General features: G+C 34.2%; 1 protein-coding gene across 3 annotated transcripts in view; it reads left to right on the top strand.

Moving 5' to 3' along the window:
• Positions 1-25,993, top strand: part of LOC136833177 (sushi, von Willebrand factor type A, EGF and pentraxin domain-containing protein 1-like) — a 136,593-nt gene extending 110,600 nt beyond the window's left edge. For 2 of the 3 annotated variants that reach the window (XM_067094933.1, XM_067094935.1), the window contains 9 exons: positions 3,173-3,254; positions 3,391-3,470; positions 5,397-5,517; positions 10,300-10,494; positions 10,962-11,047; positions 11,577-11,697; positions 16,996-17,196; positions 17,464-17,658; positions 25,854-25,993. In XM_067094933.1, the coding sequence (XP_066951034.1) occupies positions 3,173-3,254; positions 3,391-3,470; positions 5,397-5,517; positions 10,300-10,494; positions 10,962-11,047; positions 11,577-11,697; positions 16,996-17,196; positions 17,464-17,658; positions 25,854-25,891 (1,119 nt within the window). In that variant the 3' untranslated portion in view covers positions 25,892-25,993. Of the gene's footprint in view, positions 1-3,172; positions 3,255-3,390; positions 3,471-5,396; positions 5,518-10,299; positions 10,495-10,961; positions 11,048-11,576; positions 11,698-16,995; positions 17,197-17,463; positions 18,355-25,853 lie in introns of those variants that run through there. The other variant, XM_067094934.1, reaches the window with a different exon arrangement.
• Positions 25,994-26,218: the final 225 nt, after the last annotated feature.

Genomic DNA, 26,218 nt, shown 5'->3' with positions numbered 1-26,218 from the left:
AGTAATTCGGTTTATAAATACTGTATTATTAATTTCATGTGATAATATGGCTTGTTTTTCAATGTTATCATTATTAACAACAGTTTTCATGTGTACCTGTTACAGTACATTCTGGTAGTGCCTATAAGGCTACTTAGCCTAGCCTATGGCTCTCGGTACATCATAGGTAATACGGCCGCATTGGTCATAGGCCAACTTTTTTGATACATTATGCATTTAAAAATGTAAAAAGTGCTTCTGATACGGTAAGTTATTCAATTCTGAACCTATTTAATTGTAATTTGTGTAAAGTTTTGTATAAAAAGGCAAGGTTGGGGTAATGACTGGTGGTCAGGAATGGATTAATCCATTTTCAGTTATTTCTTATGGGAAAAATTTACTCAGAATTCGACAAAATTGAATCTCGACGCTTCTTCTGGAACGAATTAGCGTCGAGAACCAAGGTTCTACTGTACTTGAACTGTATCATAAACATAAAAATACGAAACTAAAGCTCCGTAAAGTTCACGATGCATACGAATGAGTGTGTGCATACATATGTACATGTTACAATGATTTACTAATTTTCAAATATTAATATTAATGTAAACACAGCAAAATATCAGTAAAATGATATTTCATGATATTTCACTTATAGAATCCATTTATACTGCATTAGTATATGGATCTGTTATCATCGTAATATATATATAAACAAACTATCGTCTTGACATTTGTAATGTTTACATTTCTCAGAATCTGCTATCATAAACATAAAACTACGAAACTACAGTAATACCTGGAGCTTAGGCGCTTTAAGTTATGTGAATTCACATACACACAAACTTTTCATTAGAACCTACTAATTGGCATGCGCGATTTTTTCCACAGACACGCGATATTTGCAAAGTCCTCGAGAAACCCTGCAGAAGTGGTTATGTTTAATTTTTTAAGTAATTTAAAAGTTTTCATGCTTTTATGTGTAAAATTGCAATGAAAAATTGTATTATTTTTATTTTTGTACGTAAATACTGTATGATGCAAAAGTTAATTAGCACACTTTACATTAAAATAAAATCACTCAAAATCACATAACAGTTGTCGATGTCTCTCTCTCTCTCTCTCTCTCTCTCTCTCTCTCTCTCTCTCTCTCTCTCTCTCTCTCTCTCTCTCTCTCTCTCTCTCTCTCTCTCTGAGATAAGAGAGAGATTTTTTATACATATGTAACATGTTTATTTGTTTTGTATAGAGTGCTACCCTGCTTTTTCTTTGCTTCATTTTGTTGCGGATTTTTGTGGAACACATTACTGTGTTCACTTTTCCGCAGGAGAATTTTCACTAATTCGCAGATTTTGAAGATAACATTACTACAATGTTAGTACATGTAAATTATTTTTATCATAAAAATCTGTATGTAGTCATGAACACAATATGAAAAAATACAGTAATTAGTGAATAAACAGTGCTGCTCTATGAAAAGAGGCAAATTAGTGATTTTAATCGCTTGACCATAATACTATGAAAGAAATCAGCTATGCTTATGTATACAGGGGTAACTTGATTAGTTGTCAGATGTTCTGTAAGACAGGTTTATTTCATTAGTAGTAAAGATTTATTTAATTTGTATTTAACATTTTATAGATATTTTGCTGTTTACAATAATAATATCTTAAAATTAGTAAATCATTGTTATAAGCATTTTAGAGGGCGTGTATACATACAAGTAACAGTTGTAAAAGAGTACTAATCAAATGACTTAGGGTGTTTTGGGATGATGGTTTGGGGTATATTTTTGTTTGAATTGATATTAAATTGTTTTAGTATGATAATTTAAGGTATTTTTGTTTTGGGATGATGGTTTGGGGTATATTTTTGTTTGAATTGATATTAAATTGTTCTAGTACTGTATGATAATTTAAGGTATATTTTTGCTTGAACTACTAAATTAGGCGGTGAACTTTTAAAATAGACAGTCATAAGCGTTTAACACCTCTCTCTCTCTCTCTCTCTCTCTCTCTCTCTCTCTCTCTCTCTCTCTCTCTCTCTATAAATCATGAATGTCCATGTATTGATATTTAATGTAAAAATAATCTCTCTCTCTCTCTCTCTCTCTCTCTCTCTCTCTCTCTCTCTCTCTCTCTCTCTCTCTCTCATAATTCATAAATAATTTCACTCTTGATATTTAACATAAAGATAACCCCCATTTCTCTCTCTCTCTCTCTCTCTCTCTCTCTCTCTCTCTCGGTACTCTAATGAAATATGAATTACAGTACGGTATTAAATTAACTTTTAAATGAAATCAAAGTGCTTTGGGAATATGATTTTGTCATAATTAGGGTTTAAACTCAAGAAATAAGCATTTACTGTATGTAGTAGCATTTTTAGTGACCTATCAAACGTACGCGAATCATCGCCTTACATAAGGGGTTCTAGAACCTAACCTCGCGTAAGACTCCAAGAAATTTGTAATGTATACGAATGAGTGCGTGCATATGTATGTACATGGTACAATTTATTTTTCTTTGCTTGAGTTACTGTACTGTTTTTATTACAAGTTTAGTTGATTTTAAGTATGATTAACGCACACAACAGTACACAAGAGAATATATTATCACATTTGATTAAATTGATGTCTTGGTATTTTTTTCCATGCATATTTAAATATTTAGGTGCAGTACTTAACTCTACTTGTGAATTCCCAGTGATTTCCCCATCTACTTTAAAAAGAAAACAAGACGGCTTGAATACTGTATGAGAGAAAATGGCTGTGCCTGAATATAGGGGAACTTGGTTAGTTTTCACACTTAGCTGTAAGCCATATATTTTTAAGGGTAATGTTGTAAGATGACTTTGAAATGGTATTAAAGTGTTTTAGGATGATTGTTTAAGGTATATTTGGTGTAGGATAATAGTTTAAGGTATGCTTGGTGTTTGAACTATTAAAATAGGCAGTTATAAGAATTTTTAGAGGGGAGAGGGATACCAACTTATCACGGATTTCAGCCTATTACGGGTGGTTGTGGTCCCTAACCCCTGCTAATACCAGGGGTTGACTATATGGATGCATGTATATATATGTGTGTGTGTGTGTGTATGTACATTTGTTTATAAAATACATATATGGGTATACAGTCTTTCAGAAGAAAACAGAAACAAAATGATGTACATAATGGTAATCATATTCCTGTTTTAGGGTGCAGTTGCTAGTATGCAGATTACATGTGGACCTGATCATTTATGGTCACCGAATGATCTTGTCATGGACTGTGTTGAAGGTATGAAAATTTTTGATGGTTAATCAGATACTTGTACTGTAAATGTAATATGTTACCTTTCAGATAAGTTTCACTATTTCCTTGCTTAACATTCTTATATTCTAATCTGTAATTTTATTTTTGGCTTTTATTACAGTGTGCCTAGATGACCCCCCACTTGTAGCACTTCCAGTCATTTCTTCATGGAATATTGTGACCAGAGCTGTTGGTACTAAGGTCAGTGTCCAGCAAGCATAGTCTTTTAAAGTAATACCTTCAGAGAGATTATGATAAATATTAGTTTCACCCATTCTTATATAGTAATCATACACAGTTATCCTATCTGTAATAATCTTACATTGTAACTAGAGTTTTCTTCAGGCTCCTCTTTTTTACTTAAGCTGAACAAGTATTTTGTATACCACAAATTCAGGTAATTGTAAGTCTTTTCAGTTTCATGGTGTTTGATTCCCTTGAATTTTACATTTTATTATTATGCCTTGCTTCCAGTTTTAGCCCAGGCTTTGTATGTGGTTAATGTAAAAAAAAAAAAAAATTCATCAACATGAGAATGTCATGCCTGGAAAATATGAATTGATGCTTTTAAGTTGAATTTATAAGTAAGAAGATTTTATCATTCATCCAAGCATTGGCATTGCAAAATATGAGGTAAGTAAAGAGAATAAAAACAGTGTTAATGAAATCTTCATGTAAAATCGTATGGCATTGGATATTTTATTAAGCAAGAGAGCAGTATGCAAAATCAAAATGTTGGTAAAGAACTTGTAGTGAATGCCATAATCCAGTAAATTTTACAATCTCATTATACTGATGACTGATGAGAGGCTCAAGACCTTTTGTTGTCTTGTCAGTTATACAAATAAAAAAAAATGTTTTTGGAACATGCACAGGGAAACCAAAGTAGCCTAACTAGAGGATAATCAGTGATAGAGAAATTATGATGGACATATTTCTATTTGTTAAGTTTTCCTTAAGCAAGGTTAGTCATTCAATACTGTATCATCAAAAGTAAAACAATCATTGTTAATACAGTATAATTATTAAAGACAAAACAAATGTCAATAAACCGTAATGCCTTGTTAGATCTAAAGTGAGCTGCAAGCCAGGGGCAATTAAGAGAGCTAGCAATTAATGAAGATTGAGCTGCTGTTTTCTGACATAATGATTAGTTTCGGTGCTCGAGATAGGAAAATTCTTCATAAAATTGATCAGTCCATTTTAAATTCTAGGTGTTATTCCTGAACATTCTTCTTGAAATGTATCACTCCTTGTACAATTGTAGGTGTCATTCTTGATTGCAAATTCACTTTTAACAAATGTAGCTAGCCCATCTCATTTTCAGTTTCACTGAAGTTTGTACACTAAAAAAGTCTTTCAAGACTCGCGAAACTTGTCTGTCTTGAGGAGATATCTTGATTCTTCTCCTCTTCCATATTTTGAATGTTTTCCCCATGCTTGGTCTACAGCATCTGACTTGCTTCTGAAATTGTTAGACAGAAGGATGTTCTATGAAATTTTTAGCCCTGATCTTGGTATTAATCTTTGGCACTGTTTCAGTTAGCTTATTGAATAAAATTTTTTATATAGTTTAGATCATCCTTTGCATTCAGATCTTCTAAGACTATATCAACACCATTTAGTATTAGATGTGCATTTAATTCAGTTGCTTGCTTTTTCAAGGCTCCCTATGGAATTTGATACTTCTTGACAGTGGGATTTCATAGACTGTCATTATTATAATTCGGTATGAGTACACATTCACAACAGTAAGTGGAATTTCCTAGACTGTCATTATTATAATTGAGTATGAACACACATTCACAGCAATTCTAATATTTTGATCTGAATGTTTGGAATCTTGCTAAACAAGTTTCTAACATGTGGAAGAGAGGAAACTGGCAAAATATTGTAGATGGGGACTTGGCTCTTGGTAAATATGACTTTGTATTTAAAAGATTCCTTCTAGTACTTTGTTGTAATCTTTAAAATAGCATAGCATTTCAGGAAATTATTGTATTACATAACTAACTACCAGATATCTTATTGCTTTATCTCGCATTTTTTTATGAATTGTATATGTTTTATGGAGGGGTATTACACATATTTTTTAAAAAACAACTCTTATTTTTTCTTTCATGTCAGATTGACTACACATGTCCCACAGACCATTTCTTGGCTAACAGAGAGCTAAATGCATCGGTAACATGCAAACCTGATAAAGTTTGGACAGATATAGATGTAACTATTCTTCAGTGTTTGCAAGGTAAGAAGGTAATAATAGATACAGTTGTACTAATACAACTATTGTGACTGACTGACAGACAGGTAGTCAGACAGACAGGTCTTTTGCTCTCAGTTTTGTTTCTGTCATTGTAGTAAGGGGACCAGTGGACAGTGTGTTGTTAAATTTTTTTTTTTTTTTTTTTTTTTTTTTTTTTTGCTGAACTGGATCATTTTGGTTTGATATAGATTGGCTTTGTTGGCTATTTAGAATGTCTGCTAAAGAAGACATTGATGAATCATTTAGGGTTTGTAAGCTAAGTGGGTTTAGCACCAGAGTTTACTCGTTGGCTGACAATGGGTCACAAACTTTGCATTAGGTGCAGGAGTAACGATTGTTCATTCAACGACCTGTGTATTGTGTTAATTGGCCAGTTACTATCATGAATAGATAGTTGAAATATAAGAAGATGCAAGAAGGTGATAGCAATAGGAAATGTTAGTAAAGGAAGTCTTCTAAAACTAAAATAATAAGCAATAGGGATAAGTGCCGTTCTAGTATTCAGTACCAGTCAGAAAGTTTCTCTCCTCCTCCTCTTTATTGTGTACATAACATTCCTTCCCCCTCAGGTTTTATCTCCCCATCTCATTATTCAAGATATAAGGGTTGGAAAGCTGGAATACAAGATGGTTAGTCTTAGGACTGCAGTTTAAAAGATTATGTACTTTACAAAGCTACTTTAGCTTTGTTGGAGCAAAGGTAGAGCCGTATTCACCCTCCTAGGTAGCCATACATGCATGTTGTTCAAGTCCTGGGACTCTCCTCCTAGTAGTTTGTGCCCATTGTTCTTCCTCTGACTGACTTGGCGCAAGTTGCTTGCAGGTTGTTGTTAGGCCTCTTTCACGCTTTTGGTGCATCAACAAAGTTTAGCTGCAGTTCAGTGACTCACAAAGTGGTTGACTTATACATTTTATGCAGTCATTCACAGCAAGTTGTTGCTGTAATGTGGCATAACATGCAGGGTACCACCAGGCATATGCAGTGTTGCAAATGTATTTGATTGCAGTACTGTCATGTTTATTTCCACATTTTCACATCTTGCAGTTTCATATGTACCTAGTAGCATGTAGAACTAAACAGCCATCTCTGAACATGGAGGAAATCCAAAGGATCAAAAAGGGCAAGTAGGTAATGGAGGCTCATCAAACTCCCAGACATGAGAAATGCATATAGTGAAGATTTCACAACACTGCCTAAATTTCAGTATCTTATTTTCATCAGTTTCAGATTTGCACAGTAAATAACAGTTGTATAGTAACACAAGCAAAAAGTGTATTAGTGACAGGCATGTAATTTGCTCTTGCTAAATAACATGTTTAATGATTAAATTAGAGTGTCAGTTATTTTCTTGTTGAACTGCTCATATTTAGAATACATGTATAGATGAAAAATATGTATGATGGTTACCTGGTAGTCTTTGTACTGTTGAAATGGAGTCTCAGAGTCACATTTTGCTGAAGCAGCTGTCATACTTGCTGTAGCAATCCTCCAAATGATGCTCAAGACATATAGAAGTAATTGAAAGACTTGTTGGCATGCCATTTTAGATCTTCAAATAAATACAGCTTGGCAAAACATACACATTCTATGCCCATTCACGGTATTTTTCACAGAGAAATATCCCTACTGTATTTTCATATAATTTTCATGAATAAATGCATTCAAAAATACTCAGGTATAAGCATTTTTACAGGGTTTTTCTTGGTTTGCCCATTGAAGAGGGGTTCAGCACTGACTTGACTTCTTTTTTCACTTCTTTTACTGATAAAGAACAATTGGAACAAACAATTCATCCTTTCTCTTATCCAATCTGGTTGACCATACAGATTACTCTAGACTTAGTATAAAATATGTCGAGTATTTTACAATTCTGCAGGACAGGGCTGTGTGGCATGTAAAAAAACGACTGGATAGCTGTGTTGCATTGAATGCATCAAATTGCATAGTGTGAAAGAAGCCATAGGTTGCTGAAATATGCACATTATAGAGTAAATGGCAGCGCAGGTAGATAAGGTTGCAGGTGTAGGTAGAGAGCAGCAAGCTTGCTCTAGGTCTGAGAAATCTTCCAGGAGGCCACTAACTCCAGAATCTCTCTCTTCAGCTAATAGCACTTGATGGTGCCGCGATTTTCCTCTTTTGGCATGAATTGCACTTGCCCGTCGTCTTGGTCTCTCAGATGTGACAGTTATACCAACGTGTCTTCTCTAATGAAATTAGTAAATATCCCTGGGGAAGATTATAAAATTTGAGAAGTAATACCAGACTGCAGCTGAAGTATTGTGTGTCTAGGAATGAACGTGGATACCAGAATTTCATGGCTTCTCCAAAGAAGAATTACGTAGACACCTTTTTGTCAGTCTTGGGAGAATTTCTGTTCTTTGCTTCCTTTTCAACCAAAGAAATGGCTCTCTCCCCTAGGTCACATGGCTTCCCAGGAAAAGCTGGTGACTAAGAGCTAGGTTAAGGATGAAACTCATCGGATTTTATCTCAAGCAGCATTGGGACATGGGTGCTTCTAGATTCCATCCAGGTCTAAATGCCCAAAGATATGGAGGAACATCTAAGGTGGTAGGCCCTTACAAGGAGTCTACCTTCAACTCAAGATTCATCAACCAAAAGCTAGGGAGCAGTTGTGGCTGACCAACATATAGCAGGAGTGTGGTCTGTGGAGGAGCAGGAGCTCCATATAAATCAGCTAGAGATGTTGGCGTACTGAAAGCTCTTGTGGTTCTGGAAGAGTTAATTTGGGGCAGGAAGGTGGCATTGTTCTTGGACAGAACCACATCATTAGCTTACTTGAGAAATCAAGAAGGCATGAAGTTGGAGCCCTTGTTTTTCATTTCAAGCAAGATACTTTCCTTCCATACTTCATACCTGGGAGGCTGAATATTGTGGCAGACCAGCTTAGGAGGCAGGATCAGGTGCTCTCTGCAGAGTGGACGTTGCACCCTCAAGTCTGCAAGGACCTTTGGAGGTTGCAGAGTACACCCCTTCTGGATCTGTTCACCCTGTGTCCAGTCAGAGTACTCTCACTTAATATGCTAAGGACTAGGAATCTCAGACGTAATGTCAAGAACATTTTCCGTAGCTCCAGGAGGCCATATGTCCCAATGCCTGTAAATGCAATGACTTTCTTCCTCAAGGACTTGGTTAAGGAGGCACACACCAATCTAGACCCCTTTCTTTTTACCTCTATTGAATGTCAAGTTCCACAACATAACAGCTGTGGCAACCTGTTAGTTTCTTTAAAACCTCTCTCTGGAGAAGGCTGTACTGTAAATGCAGTGCAGTGGAGATTGGCTCAGTATTTGCCTCATCATTCTTGCGGGATGTAGAAATTCTGTATGAAGATTCCAGAGCTCTGTTGCCCCATGTTTTAGCAGGGGAACTCATATCCTGAATGATTTGGTTAGTTCTAATGTAATTTTTATATCTAGTGTTGTAGTATGGGAGGATGAAGGTGTCTAGCTTTGGGTTAGGCAAAGGCCTTTTCTTTTACCATTGTTGCTTTACAATCCTAGGCACAGGTCCTTTGTTCCTTTGTCATTAAACTGAGAGTAGTATCTCTTGCAAGGAACATCTACCAATTTTCAGAGGTCCTTGTGGCCTAATGAATTAGTCCTTGACAGGTGGCAGCACCAGTGAATGTTTTCTGATCGTGAGGTAAGCCACATCTCATTCCAGATGGATTTATTTTGTTCTCTTGGAGATTCATTTCAAAAATATAAATTTTATAGTAAAATTTAATTATTAAATACTTGCCTCTCTATTATGATGAATCCCCCCCCAACTTCTTACTCATATGGACAGAAACAAAACTGAGAACAATGGATGCATGAACTATGGTTCACCCTGAAAGGGAGGTCAGTGGATGATATACCTATACAATCTAAGAAAAGATTTGTGTATATATTCTGTTGTCCCCGCTGACACCGGACTTTATTGCTATCATAATAGAGAAGTATTTTAAAAATAAATTTTATTACAAAAATTTCTATTTCCAGGATGGATGGCTAAAAATGTTTTAATTAATTTAAATTTAAGATAGCTCATACCATCCAAAACTTAATTTCATTGATAAGATGTTTAGCTCATACCATCCAAAACTTAATTTCATTGATAAGATGTTTTGATTAAATTTTCTAATATCCAAAATTTAGTATTCCCATAGTCTTTTATATTTTTTGTATACAGTATATGTAAATACTTATATAACTACCTTAACTATTATAACTTTATATATTATGAAGGTACATTAGGCATCTGAAGTTTAACAATATAGTGATTATGATAGTATTAGTTTATTATGTACTGTATATTTTATTAGAAAATGCATATATTTTGTGTTATATGGTATTTATATTTTTTATGTAATAATTTTATATGTACTGCAAGGAGCTGTGGACTTGAGGGTATTAAAAGAGAACACGATGATTGGTACAAGAATTGTATAAATACATTATATATGCACCTCTTTTAGGTTTATGTTGCCCATCATTGACTTTACTTTTAAACTGTTACTTTCACTGTTAAACAGAAAAACTCACAAGCTTCATGAAAAGTATGTACAGTAGTAGCGATGGTTTTGTTTAATTAAAAGTTAGTTTTACACTACTACCGAGTCCCAAGCCCAGGTCTGCAAACATCTGTGGTTGCTTGGGTATTTTTGTTACAGTATGCTGTTACCGTCTAAATAATTTCTGTTAAATGTATTTACCTTACCTCTTACATTTTGTCTGATCTATTTACATATTTTCTTTGCAGTTGTCCCAGTTTCACCTCCTCTTCCTCCTGGCAATTACTCAGTAGATGGAAATATTGTTCCTTATCTCGTCAACCAAACTATATATTTTACGTGCCCAGCAGGTCAGTTTACTAAAGCAGGCAAAATTTCCACTTCCATTACTGGTACTGCAACAGGGTGGACTACACTAGATCCAGATTTTATCTGCATGGATGGTGAGTTTCACTTTTTTCACTTATATTGTGCTGTTCACTTGTAATGTACTGTTATAAAAAAATACTCCTAGTTTCAGGCAGCTCTGTATCACCTGCAAATGATTAATTGCCCATATTTATCATGATGATGTCAGCAAACTGTGGATTTCTTATTTCAGTGAATATGAGTTTGAAAATCTCTTCCACCTTGAGTTCCCCCCCAAAAAAAAATATCCTTTCTTTGAAGAGGCTGGCCTAACTGCTCCTTCCTGGTTGACCTTTCTCATTTCCTCTCTAATTCTGTCTTTTTTAGGTAAAGAATATTCCATTAAATTGGCTCAGTCTCTAAAAAAAAATTAAAAAGTCTCAGGTACAGTAATGTGCAAATCTTGTATACTGTACTGTACTCAGAAGTGTACAGTATACAGTATTCACTTATGAACTACAAGATCATTATTTTTTTCCCTTCATTTTGCTTTTCACCATAGTATGTAAAGAAGACCCCACCATCCCTGACTTAGCTTCCAATGTCTTATCATCATGGGATGGAGTGGACAAGACAGTTGGGGCAGTGGTAAGTTGATCAGTACTGAATTTTGTTTCCATTTTGGGTTTGGTCAAGTATTAAACTAATTACTATCATTACTCAGAACTTTCCTTTTAAAAATCAGTGACAAGGACTCCATTAATTGTGGGTTTGAAATTTTTGTACACTAAAGAAAGAATCTTTAACAGTAAAGATTGTTATTGATCTCTGTCTAGTCAGGATGCTGAAATATTTGTATAAATGTTGTAATATTGTCTTTGATATTTAAAGAAGTTGGAAGGAATTATTCTTGGCTAAAGTTCGTGTTGAGCTCCAACAACTTGCTAAGTCTGAAAAATTGTTATTGTTTATTCATGGAGATTGTATACTTAAAAGAGTGCATGCCCTTCAAGTTGGTAAGCTTATATGTTATTTTTCCTTGTTCTTAAGAGGATGGCTTATATATTGTTTTTCTTTGTTCTTAACAGAATGACTTACTGTATTTGTTATTTTTCTTTGTTCTTAAGAGGATGACTTCAGCCACTTGTAAGCTTAAAATGTTTCTCCTATTTTCAAGGTGAACTACACATGCCCCGAAAATTACCTTTTCCTAAACAAAAATGAAACATTGACTACTACTTGTATGAAAAATTTTACATGGACAAATGCACATGAAGATAGTCTAATTTGCATAGAAGGTACGTAAACTATTTGTCTGTCATACTGTTACAAGACTGAGATATAACTTGTAGAATCAGAATGCTTGTTTATGAATTCTTTGTTGTCATCTTTGTTTTAATTGTGGTGGTGATTTTTATATAAAGTTACAGGGTTAAAATAGAACTTGAGTTTTTCCTAAGATGAATCTGTACTGAAGGTAATTCATCAAAGCAGTTGAAGCTTTTATTGGAAAGACATGTATACAAGGCATGGAGAAATTCAAGCAGTGTGGCCCATGGTCCAAAATGGGAAGCATAGATTGGTCTCAAAAATTACCTAAAGCATTTTGAGACATCCAGAATTTTCACTTACATATTTTCTATATCCAAATAGTTTTTAGTAGATACACTTAGATTATTGAACTATTTTTTTATAAAGTACAAATTTTAATTGTGAATTCATTACTGCATTGTGTTTTGGAGAGTTTAATATACAGTGAGATGGTAGAACAACTGTAACAATAAAAGGTACGTGCAGTTTGTATAATGGGTATTTTAAAAATTAAACTAGCCCTTTGCCAGCTTGGTTACTTGGTCAGTAAATATAAAGAAAAGTGGTTCATTAGGCCTTAGAGGTAAGGAGCAGTACATTGTTAAATTTTGATATGAATGGATGACAAAACTTACTTCCTTAACAGAGGAAAGGTAGAATTTTAGCTAAGAGGAAACCAGTTGGAAGCTGCAAGATTGTAGCTTCAAGCCAAGAGAGTCAATAGCTTAAAGTTTATGCTGTCAGCAGCAAGTAGAAAATTTTTGATAGAAAAGTCAGATTCAGTGTCAAAGAAGTATAAACCGATTCCACATCCTGATCTTTACCCAGTGCTATCATTGGAAGGCTTTGGAGGATGGCATCTAAGAGGCAATGTCCCAATGCTTTTCTGACATCAGACTATCTGAGCCCTGGAAGCTTTGCACCTCAGCTGCTGACCTAAATAATTATAGTCAGTAATTTTTCTTCTCGTAGTAAATATTTTGTTTTTCTTTTTTATCAACACAGACTTTATGACAGACACAAAATGATGTGGACAATGGAAAATTCTACTTTGGAAACTTTGATGGAGGGTGGAGTTGGATGGCATGCCTCTCCAACCAATGTGGAGTACTGTATGTGGCAGAGTTTTGTCAAACCTTGCCCTCAGTGCTGGGTTCAGTCTTGATGGACTGACAACCCTTGAGACACTGAGGGTAAGGTGCATATTCAAGTGGGTCTTCCAGGGCAACTGTTTTTAAAGGTAGCAAAATGTTCCTCCCCTTGTAGGGCCCCTGGAATCCATCCAGAATGAAATTAATACTTTTCATCTCATGCATATGAATCTTCAGCCATTGACCTCTGGTACACCCTTGACTCTCCCTTTGGATACTTTCAGTCAGTTGAAAATAAAGAAATAGAAATGATAATATTAAAACTTTTTAGAGGTAACTAAAACAAGAACTAAATTGAAACAGGATCCAACCCTGACCCATTTTGACTCTTTGCTTGAAACAAGAATTGGCCAGGGTTCTTAGTACTAGAAAATTAACACCAAATATCACCACTAAGATTTCAAGATTACTTGTTCAATAAACACTCAATAGCTGAAATAACTTTTAGACAAATTAAAAACAAAATAAGGTTGGGTAAAGCAACTTCCAAGTCAGAATTACCTTGCAATGCAGCCTATAGGTAACTCAAAGTACTGAAACATGATACAATGAAGAGTGTACAGGGAACAGTCATATTACCCAAGAATGAAGGTGACCCAGTTGAAAAAAACATCTTGTTAGACTCTCTTAAAGGTACACAATACGTAATGTGCCAGACTGCAAAATCTATAATAACCCAAGCAGGAAGAGTAAAGAACCCTCTCTGAAAATAGCAAAAATAAAATTTAAAGGACATGATCTTACTGTGAAAATCAAAATTTTAAAACAATAGAGAAGTAAGACCATATGTACCTAAACCCTTACAATAAACAATTACTGTATAGTAAATATGGACACGGCAGAATAAATGCCATTGCACATCATATATACAGCACAACAAAAATGTTTTAATTTTGAATGGGAATGTCTTTAGAATACAGTAATTTGGAACTCAAATTAAAAGGAATTAATGATCCAGCAAAAACTGTATATACAGTACAAAATTGTAGCCAGAATCAAACTAATCATATAATAGATAGAATATTAGAATAAAGATTAGGTAGATGAAGGAAACACAATCTAAAAGGAATAATGCATTTAAGATCCAAACCAACATGACACACGCAAATGGAATGCATGCTTTAAAAAGAATAAAATGAAAGGGAACCTAATAAACACAGTAATGTAGAAAGAAAGAAACAACTGACATAAAAACTCATGAAAAAGGATGTATCAACCATTTGATATACTAAAAAGAAAAATACAAGTGTTATAGATAAAGTATTATTAAGATTCAAATGAAAGATAAAGAAATTAGTAATGGAGTGGTTAAACATAAGAATACTAACTCATTTACAAGAAATCAACAACTAAAATATAACTTCAGTTATAATGTGATAAATAATAAAACATCAACTTTTGTATACCATAAAAATCTCACCACTCACATACAATACCTATATAATCCAGATGAGTGTAAATTGTCTTAAAACCAGATTACACCTAGTAGAGTTTTTATGCCTCAAAGACTGAACCAGTACCATTCAGTTTTAATGCCCCTAACCCTATTAGAGGTTGCAATTTATATCACTAGATCTAGCAAGAAATGTAACAGAACAATTCATAAATTCAAATAACCTTTTCTGTCTCAGGGACAATAAAACAAACACTTATTAATCAAAAACACCTGGGATTTTCTCATCAGTGGATGTCACATTTTGCTCATCCAGCACAATAGACATTTGAATGGATCACGTGTGGTGACCTATATACCAGTGGTCATTGTTCAGTTTTAATTTTACTTATATGAAATAAACATATTCCTAACTACAATATTTGTAAAGCTGATGGGAAATACACTATTACACAAATGGTAAATCCGTCCGTTTGAAAATCTTGGAGACTACAACAAAACTAATCATTTTATTACAAAGTATATTAAAAAAAAAAAGCCACAGATGAAGCCTTACCCCATTCTAAACCAATCCTAACAAACACTCTCAGAATAAGTAAAACAAAAACATTCAGCTGGAGGAAGATTGGACAATATTAATGAAAGGTACCACAAAAATGATAAATGACAACATTTATAAGATGCAAATTTACTGAAAATTATAGTAATAGAAATTTATACACTGACACTGATATACAACAAACTCTGCAAAGTTCAGAAAATAATTTATACAAGGAAAGACAATATGAGACCATGGAGACAATATATACTAGACTTCTGCAGCAATACTCCTATTTGGAAATTATAACAGCAATAAAGGAAAATGGAACATTTGTCAAATCACCAAGGCATGGTGTTCAGTATTTAGAAATGGAAACCAAGATGTTACCCCCAAGAAATAAATACGCAACATACAGTGTTAGGAGAGTATTTTGTAGGCATAAGCAGCAACAAGAGTGTAGATGAACATTTTCGTAAAATAAATACCAGAGCTGAGTCAAACCAATTAAATTTTGATGTGATAAAAGATATACTGTACTGTATTATAAGAGAAAATTTATTAGGGAAGAATTAGATTATGCCCATGCACATTGTAACAAATCTGCTCCAGGGAGAGGTGAAATTTTTGAAATTATGAATTATCTAGCACCAGTAACTCATCATCATCATCATCCAGGTGCCATATCCCCAAGGACGTCGGCAATCATGACTTGCCACTCCTCTCTATTTTCGGCTCTCTGTAGCAACTGAGCTGCAGACATTCTTCCTCCAGTCATTCTCACCAGTAACTAACTCATACATTTTACAGTTTCTTAATATCTGTATTTAATGCTCAGAAATTTGCTCTCTGAAGAGTGGCGTAATGCCGTAATTACATATTCCCATCTCCAAATATGGAAAAGACCCAAGTAATGTACTGTAAACAAGTTAAGACTAATTTCCCTAACAAGTTGCTTATGCAAATTGTTCGAGAAAATGGTGAATGCAAGACTCATTTCATATGGCACATACATAAAAAATAAGATATTATGCCTACGCAGTTTGGATCACAGTACAGTACACTAGATGTACTATATAAACACTGTCGTATCTCAAGGCCACATCCGTAGAGGGTTTGGATGCAAACAAATAATAGCGATTTTCTTTGATATATAAAAACCTATGATATCACATGGAAATACTCAATATAAAAAATATATTGAAGACTTCTGAAATGGTACCTTTCAAGTAAAAATTTATATTTAGTTAAAGACTTTCCCAGTTATAAAACAGCTCCACAGTGAAGTTTCTTAGTACTAGTACTCTCTTTGCTTTGCTGGTTGTAATAAAAAATATTTCCATGGATGATTTTACTATATACAGTACTAAACAGTGGCATTGAATGTAAGACATGCCTAGCATACTGTCAAAACCATTGTAGTAAAAATTGTCTCACCCGTCCTGAGAATGACCACCGGGCTGATCAGAACATTGATGACAAAAGAAACTCTGAAAGGAATACCTGAAGTATCCAGAATCCTTCGGCTGGAAATTCTACAAATTTATCCACCCAGCATTTCACTACCTTCCCTTGTATAGAGAAGAAAAACTTCTTTATAAATGCTGTTGATATATTTCTCTTTACCAAAGTATGAACACTGGCCAGTTATTGTCCAGTATTAAAGTAGAAGAGAAGAGAATTATAAGGAAAATTGAGAAGACTCAGTGTAAAATGAATTCGCATGATTCAGCCATAGTTTTAACAGGACATTTTTAAGAGAGGAACTACTTTTTCTTAATAATAGTAATAGTAGTCAAGAGATATAAAGCTGTACAATATAAAAAAACTCCATAATACAGGCTTACATTATTCTTGATAAAAAATGGAGTATGCTTTAACAATCTAGATAATAATTACATACTCTGCCATAAGTAATAACTGTAGTTGGTCAAAATCATGGAATAGTTGTCTACAGTATTTAATTTTTAAAGCTTATTAGAAATTTTGTATTTCTGTGCTTATACACTGAAAAATTTGCCAGTGGTTTCTTTCCATTTTAATTTGTTGTATACTGTATAACCAAACATTAAATTGTTCTTAAAATACTTTATAAATATAAAATTTATTCAGAGATTATGTATACAAAAGCACATATACAATATATTAGGTATATGCTTGTATGTAGGTATAAAGCTTGAGTGTGAATAATTTTCCTTTTCAGTTGTGGAAGTTGAGCCAGATCTTGGACCGGTAGGTGAGAATATGACGATAACTGGAAATGTAAAGCCTTACTTTGTTGGTCAAGTGGTGACGTTTCATTGCCCGGAAGGCCAGTTTTCACTTGCAGGCACCAATCAAACTGAAGTTATTGCTACTTCTGGAGGCTGGATACAGACTGACCCAGATTTTATTTGTTTGGATGGTACGTATATCAGTAAAAAATTACTGTAGACATGCACTCAGTGTATAAAAGATTTCAGATAAATTATCTGATGGGATCACAGACTTAGTTCATTATGAATTAAGACTTCAACTTTGAATCTTCCACAAAAATTGCTCAGCAATATCTGACAGTTAATGGGAGGTAAAACTGAAATTTCAGTGTAAGTTATGTTGTCCAAAAATGCAAAATTATGAAGAGTAACTACAGTAAATGTGCAGTTTCCTTATAGGTACTTATTTTTTGCAGAAATAGGGCCACCACCTCCTCCAAGCTATAACCTGATTCTTGAACCAAATAGAACAGTTTATGTACCTGGAAATCAGGTTAATTACTCCTGCATGGAAGGATTTTTGCCAGTTATCAATAGAGATTTTGTTACTTTGACTGCAATGATTGATGGCTGGGAGCCAGATTATCCACCTTTAACTTTCTTTTGCATAGGTAAGTCATACACACGTCACTGTTCTGCATTCTGATTTTGTTCTTACTAAAGTACTAAAGCTGCTTAGTTGCCTGAATGTCAGGAGTTATGGCTGAGACATTAATATTTTATAAACCTGAAATACATTTATGGTTAAAGTAGCCTGCTTCCTGTCATGGAGTATCTTTTATGCAAAAGAGTGAATAATAATTCTTTCTTCTGATATATCAAGATCAGACAGATTCAGTAAGATTTTGCAGTTACCACTATTTTGAAATACTGTATACCAAGTTTAATTGAGAAAATATTGTGTAATTGATATTTAACTGAGAAAATATTAATTTGTAATTGATATCTTACTTCCTTATCTTTGCAATAATCAAAGCTGTAGTTTTTTAAAGTTTTTGTTCTCAGTACTGTATATGTTCTTGGATGACCCATAAGAGGGGGTTGGGGTTTGTGCAACCTTGAAACGTAGGTTCGTAGTAGGTTTGGGAAAATACTGTGCCTTCACGAAACTTGATAATCTTTGTTTAATGATGAGCAATTCTTTCTGTCAACTGATGATGACCAGTGTAAGAAAACAGATTTTTCCTGAGCCATCTTCTCAGGAACTAAATGAAAGCAAAATTTCGTATCAAGCACTAGAGCTCCAGGAGATACACAATAGGGCATGAAGCTAGATACCCTTACATCTTCCCATACAATAAATAAAAGCAAAATCTCATATCAAACCCCAGAGCTATATGAGATACACAAAAGAATATGGAGCTAGATACTCCTACATCTTCCCATAAAACTAAATAAAAGCAAAATCTCATCTCAGATACTAGAGGTGTATGAGATTCACAAAAGGACATGATGCTAGGTACTCCCACATCTTCCCATAAACTACATAAAAGGAAAATCTCATAGAAAAAACCAGAGCTATGAGGTACAAAAGAGACAAAGAAAAAGTCACACCTCCTCTGACCTTGATTCATTTTGACTCCCACGGTGGGAGAGATGACTGGTCAAGGTTGTAGATATTGAAAACTGTCTCAATGATAACATCAGAAAGTAGAAAACTACTCCTTATGAGGATACCATGTAAAGGATGTCTCACTGACAGTTGAGTAAAATAAGTGGATGGTGGCAACCATCAAATAGATTTACAGGTATTGCCCTACTTATGATGGGGTTAGGTTCCAAAAAACCCATCGTTTGTTGAAAAAATCGTATCTCGAATATAGCCTAGCAACACTACACAGTATACTCTATACACATACGGTATAGTAATTGTTAGTGTCAGCTAATTCTGCAGGTTCAATGCAGATTGACTCATGATAACTCAGTATAAAGAGAAATTGAATAACAAACAAGGCTTAGCCTACACTATGGTATATCGTATACATATACGGTAGCCTAGCCTACATTATACCGTACTCTATATTCACATATTAACATCGTATTATACAAACATCAACATAACGAATGTGCATCTTTTCCATGGATCTTTGAAAAAGTTATGCTTTACTACACTATCCAATAATATCGATTACGTGGTAAGTTTATTTCACCGCATTTAACTCGGTTCAGAGTGCTTTTCTTGCTTCTAGTTGGCGTAAATGAACCTCTAGATACTTTATTTGTATGGGACAGGGATATTTTGCGTTATGGGAAGTGTTTTTAAGTCGAAATATAACTTAAATACGTCGCTTTATGAAATTAATTTAGATATTTTTTTTCATTAATAGATGATGTTGGTGGCTGGCCGTTTGGTGGCATGTTTGTTTTGTGTAAAAAAAAATCAAGATTCCATCTACTACTGTATTTTCTCTTGATTTCATCATAATATGAGCTTTACATATTTATATTGTATCGGCGTGAAAACAGCAGTAATATCTGTTCTTTCATGCCCAGTAGTTTTGATTTAAAATACTTTCTCTCCAATTTTATTTTCAGTTGAGTTTCATCCATGTTGCCGATGCACAATAATTTATAGTCATTAGCAGCTTGAACATTGTTTTTTCAGCTTCAGCTACAACTTGCAGCTTAAATTTAGCAGTATATTTCCTTGCCAATCTTTTCTCCAAAGCAAATGTAAAGGTATATTAGTCATATATTGTACTTAATGTCATTTGTAACATAGCTATAGTAATTGTTTAACCGTACGATGGTTGAAATACAAACAAAACGTTTGTTGTTATCAGATTCGGTTATTAGCAAAACAATAGTTTTTCGTTTGGTCATTTATGGCTGTACACATTTATGTAAGAGTATAACGTTACAAACAATACTTTTATCATTATCTTTTACTTTTTTAACTAGAAGATGGAATAAAGAGATGGAGGAAAAGAAGTTGGTCTATTGTAAGTTGATCTCCCTCTCTCATTGCCTGATTGTACACTGCTGCCTGCGCCCACACGAAATTTAAAAATATTTTTTAAATATTGTCGTATCGGTATTAATTGCTAACCCCATCGCAAAATCGAAATATCGTAAGGCGAATTATTGTAACTCAAGCACTACCTTATATAGAGAACTCTATGAGTTACCAAAATTGATAATACAGTAGAAACAGTGCTATACACAACACTATGAATACTGTACAAAGAACAGTGGTACTACCAAAAGATGAAGCACAAACTAACAAGATTAATAATACTGGGCTCTTCAAATACAATAAAGGCTACAATAACATCAAAAACAGATTTATGACTAACCATATAAGAAAAATAGTAACTTCCCTCAAGTTGTCAAAAATAAAAATCTGTGAGCAGAACCGAGACAACAGAACTTACCATAAGTATTTGTCTTAATTTTGATCAAAGTTAAATATTAAGAGTAATTGTAAAAATAAAACGAGATTTACACAATAAAGGCCTGGTATGTTTATAGCTGGAAAATATCATTTCAGTTTATGGTGTAACATTAAAAGCACAAGTTCTTGATACAGCAGTCAATATAATAGTTGATGTATTTTAATCTTGGTATAATATCAGTGAGGTATGAATCATCATGATTAGGCCACCTCAATGAGAGGAAAGTATTTTAGATTAATGGTCTGATTAAAGTACAAGATCCTTATTAACATATTTGTCAGGTTTTCCATTCTCAGGAGTAGATCTGAATTCTCTTCACTCTACTGTACCTTCCCATCTGGCATGGGTCTTCATCAGTGGCCCTTTCAATTTCCAGGCCTTCCTGCTAGTCTTCATCCTTTCACTTTATCTACTGCTTTTCTGACTTAACTTTACTTACTGTCTCTTCACATGTCTTAAACTATTTCAGTCTGTGAGGTCTGTTTTCTAACAATTGTGCACTTTATCCATCTGCATATCCTCATTTATAATGTCTTCGTACCCTACTCTAGGTGATTCTTAAGCACGGTTTACACACTACGATAAATTGTAGCGATTTATTGTAATGAGGTTGTTACAATTTGTCGTTATTGTAAAACAGGAGATCGCTACAATAAATTGCTACGATCTCCTGTTTACACGTAACACAAATTGTAACAAACTTTTCATTACAATAAATCGCTACAATTTATCGTAGCATGTAAACCGTGCTTTAGAATTCTTTTGTCACCTGTCTTTAAAATCTCTTCCATTTTTTTTAGTGTGATGTTTCTGCAGCATCAAGTAGCGGAGGCCTTAATTCATGCATAATATATTTTTGCTTTGTTTACTAATGGAAAATTTGTTTACCAGTTTCATAAGTGTCTTAATGCTTCACTGGGCAGTTATTATTTGCTTTCTTAATACCCTTTCTGTACCTGCTTCATGTGGTTTTCCTTATTTGTTTCTTCCCCATTCATTCATACTTTTAAAAATTAAAAATCTCTTGCTCCATTTATGTTTTGCTTTCTTAGGAATCTATTGTGACATCACTTGCCACTTCACCCTGATTACCTTTTCCTTCATGTTCTTTCTAGTCACTGTATGCTTTGTTTTGTTTACATAAATTGCAGTTCCACTCTTTTGTGATCACACCTGAAGATTCAAGTACAGCTGATAACTGTGGCTATCTTGTTTGACACACAATGACCTTTGGCATTACATGTAGGTACTCTATTTTAGAACCACTAAATAACTGATATATGAAGCTACCTACTAACAGTAGTAATTATTTTCTTTCACATAAAGAATATACTTTCTTCCTTATTTGGATTCTGTACATTAATTTGATTTGAAAACTTTGAATTCCTGAAGGAAGTATTCTAAGCAGCACCCTTCCCCATTAGTAATGAATAATATTACCTGTCAGTTACGTTCTTGTATATTCGTAACACTAATATAGTAAAATGAAAAAATATACAGTATTATACCTGGATTTCATTAGTAGGATGTCAGTTGTGTTAAATGGAAAAAAGATTTTTGCCCAATATCATATGCGTGACTGCTTCTTTTTACCTATATTTGTAAACTGATTTGTATTTTCATAAAACACATCAAAATGTTTTGCTGAAGTTTTTGTAGAATACATTATGGGCAATGCAAAACTTTTAAAGATGCATCAGGCAGTCATCACCTGCCTGGAAGCAACCCACTATTTTCATGGAGAACAAATAGTTTACCCTATGATGTACCATACTGAATGAATTTTCAGTGAAGCAGCACCTTTAAAGCATATCTTTACTTTGCCTGCTACTGAAAAGACATTGCTTTCCCACTGGTTACTTAATTAAATATGTACAGGTTGGCCATCACTAATCCGGCATCATTGGGACCTAGAGGGTGCCGGATTAGCCATTTATTAGGCTAGAATACACGAAACCCAGTAGCTAAGCACCTCATCCTAGAATTAAAATATCCTATAAATCAGTACAAGTTGGTTAATAAAGAAAAGACAATTATCAAATACAGGTAGTGCTCGAGTTACGATAATTCGACTTACGATATTTCGAGTTTACGATGGGGTTAGCAATTAATACCGATACGAAAATATTTAGGAAATATTTTTAGATTTTGCGCAGGCAGCGAGAGAGACCAACTTCTTTTCCTCCATCTCTTTATTCCATCTGCTAGTTAAAAAGGTAAAAGAGAATGATAAAAGTATTGTTAGTAACGTTATACTCTTGCGTACAGCCATAAACAACCAAATGGGAAACTGTTGTTTTGCTAATAATCGTCCCGCATAACAACTGTTATGCTTGTATTTCAAGCATCGTACGGTTAAACAATTACTGTAGTTATGTTACAAATGACGTTAAGTACAGTACAATAGGACTGATATATTTTTTACACTATACCCTCATTCGCTTTGGAGAAAAGATCGGCAAGGAAATATACTGCTGCAGTAACTTTATGCTGCAATTTGTAGCTGAAGCTGAGGAAGCAATGTTCAAGCTGCTAGTGACTATAGATTATCGTGCATCGGCAACATGGATGAAACTTGACTGTAAATAAAATTGCAGAGAATGTATTTTAATCAAAACTACTGGGCATGAAAGAATACAAATTACTGCTGTTTTTCACCGATAAAAGATAAATACGTAAAGCTCATATTATGATGAAATCAAGAGAAAATAGCGAACGGAATCTTGATTTTTCTTACACAAAACAAACATGCCCCAAAACGGCCAGCCCGCGATTCCCGCGAACGTCACATATTAACGAAAAAAATAGCTAAATTAATTTCACAACGAAACGTATTAAAGTTATATTTCAATTTAAAAACATTTCGTATAATGAAAAATATCCTTGTCCCAAATAAAAAAGTATCTATTCATTTACACTTACTAGAAGCAAGAAAAGCTCTCTGAACTGAGTTAAATGCGGCGAAATAAACACCGCGTTATCGATTCCAAAAACAAAACATGATCGCAATTTATAATAAAAAAGCAATATGAGAATATACGCAATTGGATACAATGTAGTAAAGCATAACTTTTTAAAAGATCCATGAAAAATATGCACATTCATTATGTTGATGTTTGTATAATACTGTTCATATGTAAATAGAGTTTAGTATAATGTAGGCTAGGCCACCGTATATGTAGCCTATACGATGTACCATAGAGTAGGCCAAAAGACAATAATAAATGTAAAAAATGGAACAGCAAAAGCATGCCTGTGTTTACAAACACCTCCAGTTTGTTGAGGCAGCACACTGCGCCACCAAATCGAAGCGGCCAGCGAGCGAGTTAGCGCAGCGACCTGGGAAATTTGAAAATTAGTGCGGAAACAGAAATTACTGCAGCCGAAATTTGTGCCGGATCACTGATTGTTCCGGGCTACTGATTGCCGGATTAGTGATGGTCAACCTGTAGTGTGTTTTTTACAGGCTATGATTCTTCATATTCTTATTAAGACTAAACTTATGTGAAGTACGTATAAGTGATCCCTCAGTTATCTGGACCGACATTATCTGACACCCGGACCAGGGATGAAGGTCCCAAAGATATGATATATATAAATTTCAAAAAATTTTTATAAAACCACCCTCTGATGGCTGGCATTGCTCTGCAGCCTTAAGAAAATGTTGGTAACATTACCTATGCAATACTTGGACTGACTAAAAAAGGGTTTTGGGGGTTGGGAAGGCCTTGAGAAACTCCCATGGTTGGGGGGGGCCGGTTAGGATGGCTTGGTGCCACTAGAGAGGAGAGGGCAGTACGGCTGTGTAGAGAAAGGCTCAGAGAAGGGGATTGTTTTGGAAGGTCGGTGGAGCTGGGGAGCAGTTTTTATGGCTGGGAGGGGGTAGGGGATGCAGTGTTCGATGGGTGAAGAGGGCTAGGTAGACCTGACTGGATAGAGCTTGTTTGGTTGTGTGTTTTTATGTTTATGATACAGTATTTCACATTATATTAAAAAGGTATGTTTACCTCAAAGTCTAAGTACAGTAACCCACACACTCCTTCAATTTTTTATTCATTTTTTATGCTCCAGTAGTCTCATTTATATTTTACTGTACTTTTTTTTTTTTTTTTTTTTTCAAACCAAAAGATAAACGCAATTGTGTGTAGGGTACATAAGTTTCCACCACTAATTCCATACCCTCGGTGAACTTGTACAGCCTCTTTGGTTTTGTCTTGCCTACATATGAAATTCACATTTTAAATATTTTTACGGTGATCAGAGATGAAATACCAACTGTGATAAAATATTCTCTTGGGTAGAGAGAGAGAACTTAGCTGTACTTACACTGGTAAACAAACAAATCTGGAAACAGCTCTTTTGCAAATTTGAGGGATTCTACTTTAACGTAAAGTACGTTAGTTTACCTTTTTATATACCCATTTTACATTTATGTATTCCATTAATACATTAATTTCTTGTAGCAACTAAAAAATTATTCATCTAATTCTTTCCCTAGTAGGCTCAGCTGATTCAGAGAATGTAAACATTGCAAATGGTGGGACAGTCATTTTTTGTATGTATTATGATGATGATATATCAGTTTAATAATAGTGTAAATGGATTCTGCAAGTAAAATAAGTTTCATTACCATTACCTCCATCTTCAGTACAGTTGTAAATAGCCTATTTGACTCTTGCAATTGGATACTATTAGTGTAAAACCTGGGCTAGCTTAGGTCTATAGTTCACACATAGGCTACACATTTTTATCTTGTGTATGGTAATACAATATGGTAAAAACTGCTAAAAAAGTTACCGTATAAAAATACATTAATAGTCATAAAACCATGGTAGGCTGTAGGTAAACACAGGTTGGCTACCTGCCTACTGAACTGTGTCGCATTTACTAGAGAGAGAAAAAGAAGGGGTTGCTCTTTTTTTTTTCAATGTATTTATGCAGTATATTTTGTGACAGATATGAGAAAAAGAGATAATTGCCTTTCGCATAAAGTTTTCAGTTTAAAGTTTGATGGTTGTTTATAAGCATACCAAGTGTTTTAGAGTTACAGTATGTGGTATTGACAAGGTTAGGTGAGGGAGGGTATGGAGTTGCCCTTGAACACCCTAGATTTTTTTTTACTCGCCATCATTCTGATTTCACCATTATCCAACAACCCTTGACTCTATTAATCTGGATAATTGAAGGATTATTTGTACATGTGGTTCCTCTCTTTTTCTTAAGCTACTTAGCATTAAATATAATTACACATTTTTATACTCCGAACATCCTTTTATATGTAATTTGTATCTCTTAATTCATAAATATAACAAGGACTGATATATGTTGCATATGTAAATGGATTTATATATTGTGTATTTTTTCAGTGTATGCATGCCTTAACAGCAAATAACATAGTTTCCCTTTTTTAGATTACGGAGTCAGGATTGCTTTAATCATTGGTTGTTAAAAGAGTAAGTGGTTTGGATGTTGCATGACTGTTTCTTATTTTTGAATATGTGAAAATTTGTTATAAGCTGATGAAATACATTAAGGATTGCTATACTGAACATATACAAGGTGTTTAATTTTTCCTAAACAACTAAATTTAATACAATATTGACTGTGTGATGCAGTACTGGGTTTTTAAACAATTGTAAAAATACAGTATTGACCGAATAATTAATGCAGTAGAAACCTTAAATATAGTCCAAAGCTGATGCACATGTAACGTGCTTGTCAAGCATCTTTTTAGGAGCACTATTATATCTGCAGCATCTAAATTAGCAGTGTAATA

The sequence above is a fragment of the Macrobrachium rosenbergii genome, chromosome 51, assembly GCF_040412425.1.
Source record: "Macrobrachium rosenbergii isolate ZJJX-2024 chromosome 51, ASM4041242v1, whole genome shotgun sequence".
In the NCBI taxonomy this organism is placed as follows: Eukaryota; Metazoa; Arthropoda; class Malacostraca; order Decapoda; family Palaemonidae; genus Macrobrachium; species Macrobrachium rosenbergii.
Note: the sequence above shows the minus strand (reverse complement) of the source record. Positions and strands in the feature narration are given on the sequence as shown.